Below are 12,300 nucleotides of genomic sequence, written 5' to 3' on the forward strand. Positions count from 1 at the left end.
TATAAAGAGTATTTTGGGGTAGGTGTTTGTAGAAAGTTAAATATGATCTGTAAACTGGAGATTAAAATGACCTGGAATGGATAGAAAAGTGAGGCTTATTGACTGAAAAAGTTGCAGAATGGAATGTACCGATGACTTTATCTAGTCATGAATATACTTATGACATTACAAATTTCCTGGGGTGGGGGTAAAGACTTCAAAAGCTGTAAAGCAAAGGGCAAATAAATACAATTACTTTGGTAAATAGGCATAACCTACTGAAGCTGAAGATATGCAAACCTAGTATGTAACACAATTGTGTGTGTGTGTGTGTGTGTGTGTATACATGTGAGTGTGTGGAGAGGGGAGGTTTACATCTGTATAGATCAGTCTCACAAGCATAACACTACAACAAAAGCAAGTCACAAAAAGAATACATACTATAGAATTCCAAAAGTTAGACAAGGGTAAAACAGGTAAAAAAATATATATTTCTTAGAGATGCATACACACATAATTAAAACACTTTAAAAAATACAAACAATACAACTTACCATAATGGTTACATCTATAAGAAAGGAAAACAGATGATAGTGATGCACAAAGGGAAGTTCTAAAGTTCTGGTAATACTCTTTTTCTTTAACTGGGTCATATATACACACCATTCACTTTATTATTATTCACTGAAATAAATATACACACACAAATTTCATTTGCAAGTATGTTATTTTATAATGAAAATGAAAGCTGTGGACCAGATCACAGGCCACACTGTACCAGTTAATTAGCATCCTGTGACCTTTCAGAGTGTTTTAATATATAATATTATTTTCAAATTTAACTATAAGCAGCTTTAAAATAGATGTCACTCTTATAACTTTTAACTCTACTAAATGATTTTCTCAAAATAAATTTTGAGATCTGAAGTTACAGAGTCCAAGAGAATAAACATATTTACAATTCTTAGTACAAAATCAAATTACTCTGCCCAAACACTGTCTCAATTTAAAATATATTAATTGGATACAACTTCATCAAATCAGTTATTACTCTTTTAATGTTTTTATATATTAATTGGATACAACTTGATCAACAAATCAGTTATTACTCTTTTAATGTTTTTAATTACTAGGTTATATTGCATTCAACTTATTAAGAAAAAATATTTTCCCAGCAATTTGTTAACTATTTCTATCTTCTTTTTACATTCTCTGCCCATTTGTCTAAAGACCCTTGCTCTTTTTCACATAAATTTGAAGGTACTCATTTTCTGTAATTAGTCCTGTTATGAGTTGCAAATACTGTTTTTCTTTTTCTTTTGGTTTTCTATTTTTCAGAGCAGATGCTACAATTTTTATATACTCAAATATTACCGTTTGTTTTTTGAGATTTCGAACAGGAATATTTATTATTTCTCCCTAGATCAGATGACCTGATCTATTCCTACTTTATAGTTCCCACTTTGAAAGAAACTACACTGAAAGAGACACACAAATTTTTGTCAGAAAGTCCAAAACTTGATCATATGGTAAAGAAAAATTAAATTCAACTCAATGAAGAACAGATTATTAGATCAATGGTGTTAGAATAACTGGCTGGTGATTTAGATGGATAAAAGCCCTCATACATTACAACAAAGTAAATTTCAAGTGAATTAAAAAAAGTTCTTAAAGATTTTATTCATTTATTTGAGAGAGAGCCTGATGTGGGGTTGATCCCAGAACCTTGGGATCATGACCTGAGCCACCCAGTTGCCCCTATCAAGTGAATTAAAATTTAAATGTAAAAAATAAAATATTGAAAAACTAAGAGTAAATATTAACATCTTAGATTACTCTGGCATAACCAGGAAATTGACCTTACCCAGTGACTTCATTCAGATTTCACCAGTTTTACATATACTTGTGTTACTTTTGTTAACTGCCTTTAGAGATAATATATAGAAAGCTTTCCCTTCCAAGATAAGTAACTTGCCATTGGGGAAACTGGGTGAAGTGTATACAGGATCTTCCCATATTATTTTCTACAACTGTGTGTAATAAGTCTACAATTAGGGGATCCCTGGGTGGCTCAGCGGTTTAGCCCAGGTTTAGCCCAGCCCTACGTTTGGCCCAGGATGTGGTCCTGGAGTCCCAGGATCAAGTCCCACATCAGGCTCCCTGCATGGAGCTTGCTTCTCCCTCTGCCTGTGTCTCTGCCTCTCTCCCTCTTTCTCTGTGTCTCTCATGAATAAATAAATAAAATCTTTAAAAAAAAATAAGTCTACAATTATCTCCAAATAAAAACTTTTAAAAAAGGACACTAGGAAGAATAATTGACACAGAATGATGTTCATGACATACTGTGAGGTGAAAAATAGGTTTTAAAACAGTATCCATGATACATTTTTATAAACACAGAAAAGTAGACATATATTTATACACACAAAGTGAGAAAACTGGAGATCTCTGGGTGCCTCAGCAGTTTAGCGCCTGCCTTTGGCCCAGAGCATGATCCTGGAGTCCAGGGATCAAGGCCCATGTCGGGCTCCTTCCATGGAGCCTGCTTCTCCCTCTGCCTGTGTCTCTGCCTCTCTCTCTCTCTGTGTCTCTCATGAATAAATAAATAAAATATTTTTTAAAAATTGAGAAAACTTCTGGAAGTATATACATAAAAGTGTTATTATTATGTTAATAATACAGCCCTCCAAGGAAAAAGATATTACCATATTCCTTCTGTCAATTAAGATGCATCCATTGTTAAGTGCTGACAAATACTGAAAATCCTAGGAACCAAAAGAGTCAACCAAAATAAGACAAGCTTCATAAACAAGACAATGAGTCCAATAATCCTGAAAATTTGCAAGTGAAGAAAATTAAAAAAAAAAAAAAAAAAGACAAAATGGCAAACTCCAGCACCTGTACAAGCAGCCTATATGTAACTTTTAACAATGGTTTTATTTCAGTGGGAAACTATGTATCTTGAAATCAATGAATAATTCCTAGGGAAAACAGATTATCACATGAAATATGACTGTATTCTCTGATCCCATTTCTTATCATTACTTTAGTGGCTGTGATTTATTTTTATTTTTGTTTTTGTTTTTGTTTTAAGGGCTAAACACAACCAGGTCATGCAGTTTACCTTCATCAAAAGGTTTGCAAGCCAAACTGTGGAAGGAGCCTCGGTGTCCAACGAAAGATGAATGGATAAAGAAGATGTGGTTTATGTATACAATGGAATATTACTCAGCTATTAGAAATGACAAATACCCACCATTTGCTTCAACGTGGATGGAACTGGAGGGTACTATGCTGAGTGAAGTAAGTCAGTCGGAGAAGGACAAACATTATATGTTCTCATTCATTTGGGGAATATAAATAATAGTGAAAGGGAATATAAGGGAAGGGAGAAGAAATGTGTGGGAAATATCCGAAAGGGAGACAGAACGTAAAGACTGCTAACTCTGGGAAACGAACTAGGGGTGGTAGAAGGGGAGGAGGGCGGGGGGTGGGAGTGAATGGGTGACAGGCACTGGGGGTTATTCTGTATGTTAGTAAATTGAACACCAATGAAAAATAAATTAAAAAAATAAATAAATAAATTTCCTTTATCTAGGAAAAAAAAAAGGTTTGCAAGCTAACACAAATATCTTGATGCTGTAAATGATGAGTTTACACTGTAAGAATTTGTTGGCAACAGGATTTTAATGTCAACAATGGTGATTTCCAAAAATAAAGCAACTGCCAACTACAAAGCTAGGGCACATTAATATAATATTGATAGTATAAAGGCATTTTTTTCACTTGGAAGAATCCCACAAGCTCATTCTAATAACTCAGTTTTAGCTAGAACAACTCTGGTCTTAGCTAGAACAACTTAAGTTGACCTAGGTCAAACTTAACTTGCCTTAGGTTATATATTTGTAAAATGGAGATAACTGTATCTACCACAAACAGGGTTACTGTGAGAATCAGATGAGATTTTGCATTTCAAGAGCTAAGAATAGTACTCACATATAGCAAATATTTCTCATATATTTGTTTACCAGTGTAATGTAGGTACTTAAAATAAATCTCTGTCATCTGTTTGGCTTAGATAGCTCATACCAAAGTAACACAGTTCATAGAAAAATAAGGATTAGAACTCACAAGTCAGTATGTCATGGGAATGAAAGGCAGAGCATTAATGAATACAGTCAATGATATCCTAATAGCAATGTAATGGGACAAAAGGTAACCACTTGTGGTGAACATAATGTATAAACTTGTCAAGTCACTAAGTTGTACATCTGAAACTAATGTAACTGCATCAACTATACTCAAATAAAAATTATTTGAAAAAGAACTCATAACTCAGCATCTTCCTAATATGCCTTTTTTTTAAGATTTTGTTTATTTATTCATGAGAGACACAGAGAGAGAGAGGCAGAGACACAGGCAGAGGGAGAAGCAGGCTCTATGCATGCAGGGAGCCCGATGTGGGACTTGATCCGGAGTGGATACATGTGCCACCCAGGCGTCCCCCTAATATGCCTTTTATCTGTATGTAAAACCTTACCTCTTTATACTTTAGCTTGTGTAAATTTTTCTATAATAATTATTTTAAACTCATATATAGAAAAGTAGTTTTACAAATGTACTAATGTGAATGACAGTTATATGATCCAAACATTTCAAAGCAATATAAAATGATTAAAACTTCATTATCGAATAGCCATTGTAACTCAATGTGAACACTACGCTGGACAAAAAGGATGTTAGAATACTACTCAGAAAAAAAGTAGATGTTAATACTATGCTAAATGTGATATAAACCAAATCAGTCAAGTAGTGTTACTTAAACTCTTCGTAAAATCCAATAGAGATGAAATACTTAAACTAAGCACAGTGGCCAAGATGTACCTGGTCAGTCTCATTCCCTCCCGCTCTCTCTCGGCTTTTGTTATGTTGTTTGCCCCTTGTCTCTTATTTGCAAACTATTTTTTAAATAGCCTCAATATGATAACATGATGGCTCTTATAATCATGCTTTAGAAAAATCACTGTGATAAATTATCATCTTTTTTACACTGTCCTATAATAATTATTAGCAAAGAAGACAATAAATCGAACTTTGAAAGTATCCCTATTTTGTTGGCTACAACAAAAATGTTCCCCAAAATGTTCCCAATCTCGCTAGCATATAGATATGTTTTTTAATACATATGTTAATATAAACTGATGGTGACTTTCAGTTTATTTTATATTTAAAACCATTTATAGGGCAGCCCCGGTGGCTCAGTGGTTTAGCGCTGCCATCAGCCCAGGGCGTGATCCTGGAGACCCGGGATCTAGTCCCACGTCAGGCTCCCTGCATGGAGCCTGCTTCTCCCTCTGCCTGTGTCTCTGCCTCTCTCTGTGTCTCTCATGAATAAATAAATAAAATCTTAAAAAAAATTTATATACATATCAGGTACAACGTAGCATTTCAATTTTAAAAACTCTGCATTAAAACTGAACAGCAGGTGATTTAGCATGAGTAACAGGTCAATAATATGGAATTATAATTATTTCTGTGCATTGCGATTTTATGTTAAACATGAGAATGTGATGGTGAGCAGCCATACTTGATTTTAATTGCCGTGGCTTGAGTTATCCAAAACATCACGAGAACACTACAGAAAATAAGAAAATGACATGACGCATGGGAGATGAAAATGATGCTGCAGAGGGAACTCTGGTAACAGATGTCGCTCTCTCTGAGGGATTGGTTCAAACTTATGATTTACAAGGATGGGTAAGCCTCTCCCAGAGTCTTCTCCAGAGTTAGGTAGCTCCCTTTACTTTCCTAGGTACTGAGAGCAGAAAAGACATACTTTTCCATCAATAAATACCTGAAGAATTGCAAAGCATTTTTTGGAACACGAAAATCTGTAGGCTTTCTTTAGTTCTTCAGCACTCTTAAGCTGACAAAGAGTTTCGTACTATGCCCCAAATAGGATAAATCTGTTCAAAACCTTTAAACAAAACAATATGACAAATAATTCAATCTGATGAATGGAAGAGAATAAAAGAAAAAAGATAGAAAACCTGTAAACCCACAAGATAAGAAATCTGTTAGAAATAGTGATAATAAACAAAGGTCTTTCCTGCCAACAAGCCAATGGGAAGAGGAGAAAAATGATTCAGATACCTGAATCTTTCTGTTGCTTTCCATGGAAAGCCCTTCCCAGGAAGCATTCAGGTGGTAACAGTGATGATAAAAGCACCTGGGAATGGCATTATGGGCCATTTAAATCAATTACATTTTCTGAGCACTTACTAAGCATTTTACAGGAATTATTTCATTGAATTCTCAACACAGCTCTGTGAGGTTTATTCTCATGTAGAGATGAGAAAATTGAAACTTAGTCATTAAGGGACATGTGTAAGGTGGCACAAGAGACACAGCTGATTCAAACCCAATCTGTCTCATGTCAGAACCACATCATCAATCACTACATTATCGCTATACTGCTCAAATGAGATACATACATGTCAAAGTAAATAAAATATATGGATGGTATGGCATTTGTGAAATAAAGGACTTTTGAAATAACATTTTTATGACTATTCATTGTTATTCTATTATTCTCTAGACTTTAAGACTTTTTGCCCCTGGCAACACCCAAAAATATGTATATGCATATATATGTATTTTACACAGTGATCTATATTATATACATATGAAATATTTGTTTTACAAAACTACATTCATCCTTACTACATGCAATATATTCTGATACATTCTACTCTACCTCTTTTTTTAGTGCTGGAATTGATTTCATGACCCACGAATAGGTGGCATCTTACAATTACCACACACACAAAAAAAATCACAACTCAGCTCTGGACCATAGGTGCATGTATGTTTGGAAATACAGACAGAGTTAATATGGACATCCTGTCATGTTGATATATAAACAGGAGAAGAGTAAATAAGATACATATGTGGGAAATCACTTGGCACAGAGTCTGGTACAAAGGGGTATTTGGTAAATACCTTTTCACAAAACCTCCTGCAGCACTACTATTCCCCAATATTTAGAGAAGTGAAGCTATACTACCAACATCATAAGCTTTATAGTCAATGAGCTGCCAGCCAAGGCTGATACTATGATTCTCAACCAACATCAAAGAATGAAAGCGTACTACCTACATGACCTTCCTGATAAAAGCAGCTGCTTGCAAGAAAACCTTTAATGAGCCATTTTGATACACACATTTCTTAAGTATATTAAACACTGACCTGACTCCTTAAAAGGACTATACAGAATTTAGCCTTTTCAAGGACCCAGGGTCATACTTACACAAACACAATGGTAAACTTTAGAACTGGTAGATAGGTCACCTAATTAAAATCTCCCACTTTACAGATGAACAAACTGGTGTCACAAGAGGTGATGCAATTTGCCCAAAGTCATCCAGTAGAAAGGTCAAATGATTCCCATTACACCATGCTGCCACATCTACTATTGTACTATGTCAAGCACTATCTAGCAAGATAGTTACAAGCTAGGAGCAATTCTCTTTGTAATCCCTCCCATGTTTGTTATTTTGGTTATCTCATCTCCTTCCCCATAATCTTTAGCAATAAAACTCTTAAAAAGGATCTGTTTATCTAATCTGCAGGAAAAAGTTTAAGCTAGCCCCACTCCACAGCCCATCTCTAGGAAAGAACTCCCAAAATATAATTGTGTGGTGTACTTCAGAAAGGAAAGGGATGCAGACTGAATCCCTACGTGGTCTTCAGAGAGCAAGAAGGATGCAATGAAAAGCCCAGGTTGGCTTAAGAACAGTTCTGAGGATGTGACTATGAGGAACCCCAAATAGTCTCTGAAAATAGGCAATACAGTAAACTTTACAAAGGCAGGGACTAGGTTCTCAGTAAATGTGGGTTGAATACTCTGAAACCTGAGTGTTACTATATAAACTGGTCCCAGGCTATTTTACCACTTAACGTAGGCTTGCAATTTAGGTGTTTGTCTCTTCCCTTTCCCATTAGGATATGAACTATCACTTATGTCTAACGACATCCCCCAAACACAGCTTTTGCAGAAGCTGATAACGCTCTCTATATCTTCTACATAGGATGTTTCTAATATGCCCTGAGCACACTGGAATTACTTCTAAAATAAGAATATGCTCTAAGTGAGGGCCTGAAGGATTCTACATTGTAAGAAGCATGCCAATATTATCACAGCTCTCCAAACTTTCATCTTGCCCGCTCTTCTGTTGAATTATTGGCTCTGATACAGATTGCAGATTACACAGGTTGCCAGATATCACCTCCAGTGAGGTGTTATGTTACTGGGACTATTTTTAACCTGAAACCAATGATACTTCTCTACAACCCACAAAATTATCATTCCAGTATCTTTTTAAATGTCAAAATGTCTTGAAAATGATGACAGTGTACTCCAAACTGAAAGCCACTTTCTAAAACATCACTTATATCTAGCTTTGTCCTCTCCTTTAAGACTCTAGATGGCTCGCCTTCCTTATTCCATTTTCTTCTATATTTTTCACAGCTCAAATACTTTTATTTCTCTGCCTTTGAGTGTTTGACAAATATTTCCTGTATTTTGTAATCAGAAAGAAACAGATGTAACTAAGAAAATACATACAAAACTTTATCTTCCCATAATCTCTTCAAAACATGATCTTAAGGAAAATCTTGTGATACAAAAAGTAAAAAAAAAAAAAAAAACTAATTAAGGACAAAGGAATTTAAATATCACCTACAGATGTTTTTACTTGAAGCAACTGTCTCTTGATATAACTAGAGCTAAATCTAAAAGAAAAATTACATTTCATAGCCTATTTCTTCATGTTTGTGATACATGCATGATTAATTCTACTTTTGTCAGTAAAATTGAATCTAAGAAATGCTGGCTTTTCCTAAGATTAACTCAAGCTAGTATTTAGTAATGAAAACAGGGATGTCTGGGTGGCTCAGTGGTTCAGCATCTGCCTTCAGCTCAGCGTGTGATCCCAGGGTCCTGGGATAGAGTCCCACATCAGGCTTCCCATGGGGAGCCTGCTTCTCCCTTTCTCCTTCTGTCTAGGTCTCTACTCCTCTCTCTGTGCCTTTAATGAATAAATAAAATCATAAAAAAGAAAACATATATATACACACACACACATATATATATGTGTCTCCATACCCAGTGTGGGGCCTAACATGGGGCTTGAACTCATGACCCTGAGATCAAGAGTTAGATGCTTAACCGACTGAGCCACCCAGGTGCCCCTAATGCAAACATTTTTAAGGCTATTATCAGCAAACTATTTCAGAAGAAAAGTATTCCAAATACATTAACAATAATTCAAATTAAACAATAATTGGAACCATTTAGGAAATGACTTTTATCCAATTTTTCCATTTTGATATACCTAGATACAATGCTTCACAACATAAATTTATGCAATGTGCTTGATAAACTTGAGTATGTTCACCATTAAGTGAGATGAAAAAAAGTAACTTTTAAGATTAACTTCGAATAAGTTCTTCCCATACTTTGAGAAATAATATTACTCTCACTGGAAAGTGTAAAATGAGTCTTTTTCTAAACACACCAGATGCCACCTAATGCAATTTTCTGTATCACTCACAGTATCTTCCTACCTCTACCATAACAGACTCAAAGGATGAATATAGTCCATATTATGAACTGAACCAGAAAGCAAAGTATTTAAGAATTAACAGCATTTAATAATAGGAATTAACACTCTTATCAATTAAAATTTGAACCCAGATAAGAAAAAAATCTTATAATGACTCAAAAAATTTTTAAAACACCCCAAGTTCCTAGGTAACAAAAAAGAAAGGCAATAATATAGAATTGAAGTATGGTATAACAACTATTCAAAAATGGATGTTGTTCTCGGTTTTAGGATAGACTAGAGAGAACAAATGAATCATCACTCTATTGACTCTTTCCTGCTCTCATTCAACATCTGTTTACAGCAGCTACAGCCAAGTTATCTGCAGCCATGCAGTTTTCAGACAGAATAAGAATAAACATGTCCTCACTATCCTGAGACCAATTATCCAGGTGCAATTAGAATGAGAGGATTTTTGGTTAGACAATACCTGAAAGGCTATCTAGTTTACCCTGCCTGTATTTAAAAACAAGACTGAGGCTCAGAGAGATTAAGTGCCTAGCAATTCAAACAGCTATTTAAAGGCCAAGCAAGGTCTCCAAACAATTTTTCTCAGTTATTTCTATTAATATGGGTTAACTCTGAAGGTATGAACCACTGATTCTCCTTCTGAGATGGAATGGGCCTTTGGAAACTTACTAGCTGTGTGATCTTGAGCACACAGCAACTATTCTAAGCTCCCCTTTTCTCTTCTGTAAAGTGTACCAAATACCTACTCTAACCAGGCTGCTGTGAGGATTACATACAGCTTGTAAAATGCTTAGCACATCAATTAGCAAATAATTAGCATTCAAAACTAGGTAGCTATCATTTTTACTTCTGCCCTGGAAACATGGCTGCCCCTACTGTTTGAAAGAAAACGTGTTCATTAATACAATGGACAGGTTCTCATTCACCAGAGCTTCTCTGACCTACCACATTATGCAAACAGGAGAAAACCCCACTCAACAACCTACTTCATCCCATCTAAAATCCACCCTTTACAATATTAAGAAAACAAAATACCAACTGCTGCCAAATGTCTTCTCCACCTGTTGTACGTTGAATTTGTCAACTAGAAATTGCAGGGTATTTTTCTGGCTCCGCCCAAAACATGGAGAATAAATGGGAAAACAAGGGGAAGATAAGGTCACACACCTGTAATGGAATTCACAGAAGCTTCTTCTCAGCTCATTTAGTTGTGAGTAGATAGGTGGGTGACAGAAAGCAAAATGCTGTCTTTCAGCATCATAAAGCAGGAATGGCTACCTCAACAAAATACAATTCCCTAGGCTTTTCAACACAATAGAAAAGAATCCGTGTCCTCGTCCTAGTATATTAATAAGCACACGGGCGATAACTGGGCATCTTTCCCGAAAAACTAAGGACTAAGTCGTATCCGAGCTGCACTACACCCCAGGACTACATAAATACATGAAAACTTCCTAAGAAAGGGCGAGACAAAATAATGGGGAATATCACCCTGAAATCAACGAGGAGGGAATCATGTCGCGCCAAAGGCGTCTCCATTGGTAAAATCCCGACCTTCCATTCTCATGACACCACAAACCCACCCCCCTCTAACGAAATTACAGAATCACCCGCAGCAACCAACCTCAGCATCTGCATCGACCAGATCGACCCCTACTCAAATGGCGCTAAATACGGTGGGTCCAGCCCCTCCCTGGAGCTTCGAAGTCCCGCGCTGACTCAACACTACCTCACTTCCTTCCCATCCTCCCTCCCTTCCTCAACCCCTAGTATTTCTCCCCAAGCCTCGCCATGGCAGAGAAGGTAGGAAGGAGACAGATTTCCTACACTTCGTTAGGGGAGTACCAGAGCCACACATACCCGTCCCTATTACGATCACATCAAACTCCGAAGGGAGATTATCCGCCATCTTGAAAGGAAACGTGTCATGTGACTACTGCTTGTGGAAATAAGATCTAGTAAGGCATTGCCCTTGTAAAAGACGGAAGGAAAAACAATGCATTCTGGATATTGTAGTTCGTGGGTGGCCGATCCAGGTAGGCGGCTACATTTTACTTGAAATGTTACGTGAATGTTAAAGACGCAATTTATTTTCTAGGCTGAGTGTAGTAGCGCATTTAGCCTGGAGGTTTGGGGTAGTAATGAGATGGAGATTTTTACTCCGCTAGATAGGATGAATGGGAAAACCTGGGGTTTTTTTTCCCCCCCATGAAGCAAGAATTGTTGGTTTATATGAAGGCCGGACTGAAATTGAAAGAGGATTGCTCTGTGAACAAAGGAAATTTTCATTGCGGCCTGGAAACTTGTTTACTCCCCCGTGTGTGTGTACTTTCGTTTTGTCCCCTTGAAACATAATTTTTCACACCAGCCCTTTCAAACTATCCCGTATCTTTTTAGTCTCCGTGTCTCCCCAATGAAAACCCACCAAAAAACCTCTTGCCTTAGTTTTGTCACAATGAAACCTAAATTGCATCTGTATTTGTTCTAGTTAGTCCAAGCAGCCACCCGGCAGTATATTTTTACAAAATTAGCCTTTCTCTACAGGACGGAAAAAAAGATATGAAACATAATAGTTGCTTGATAAGCATTTAAATGGTTCTGAGTTTGGTTTTTTATACGTATACAAGGAGTCCATACAAGATTTTTTTTTTATTCATAAGAGACACAGATAGAGAGGCAGAGACAG

The 12,300-nt window shown here is 36.3% G+C and overlaps 1 protein-coding gene across 3 annotated transcripts in view; it reads right to left on the reverse strand.

Moving 5' to 3' along the window:
- CHM (CHM Rab escort protein) overlaps positions 1-11,583 on the reverse strand; it is a 244,230-nt gene extending 232,647 nt beyond the window's left edge. For all 3 annotated transcript variants that reach the window (XM_038587820.1, XM_038587819.1, XM_038587821.1), the window contains exon 1: positions 11,475-11,583. In XM_038587820.1, coding sequence (XP_038443748.1) covers positions 11,475-11,523 — 49 coding nt within the window. In that variant the 5' untranslated portion in view covers positions 11,524-11,583. The remainder of the gene's footprint in view (positions 1-11,474) is intronic.
- Positions 11,584-12,300: the final 717 nt, after the last annotated feature.

The sequence above is a fragment of the Canis lupus genome, chromosome X (assembly GCF_011100685.1).
Source record: "Canis lupus familiaris isolate Mischka breed German Shepherd chromosome X, alternate assembly UU_Cfam_GSD_1.0, whole genome shotgun sequence".
In the NCBI taxonomy this organism is placed as follows: Eukaryota; Metazoa; Chordata; class Mammalia; order Carnivora; family Canidae; genus Canis; species Canis lupus.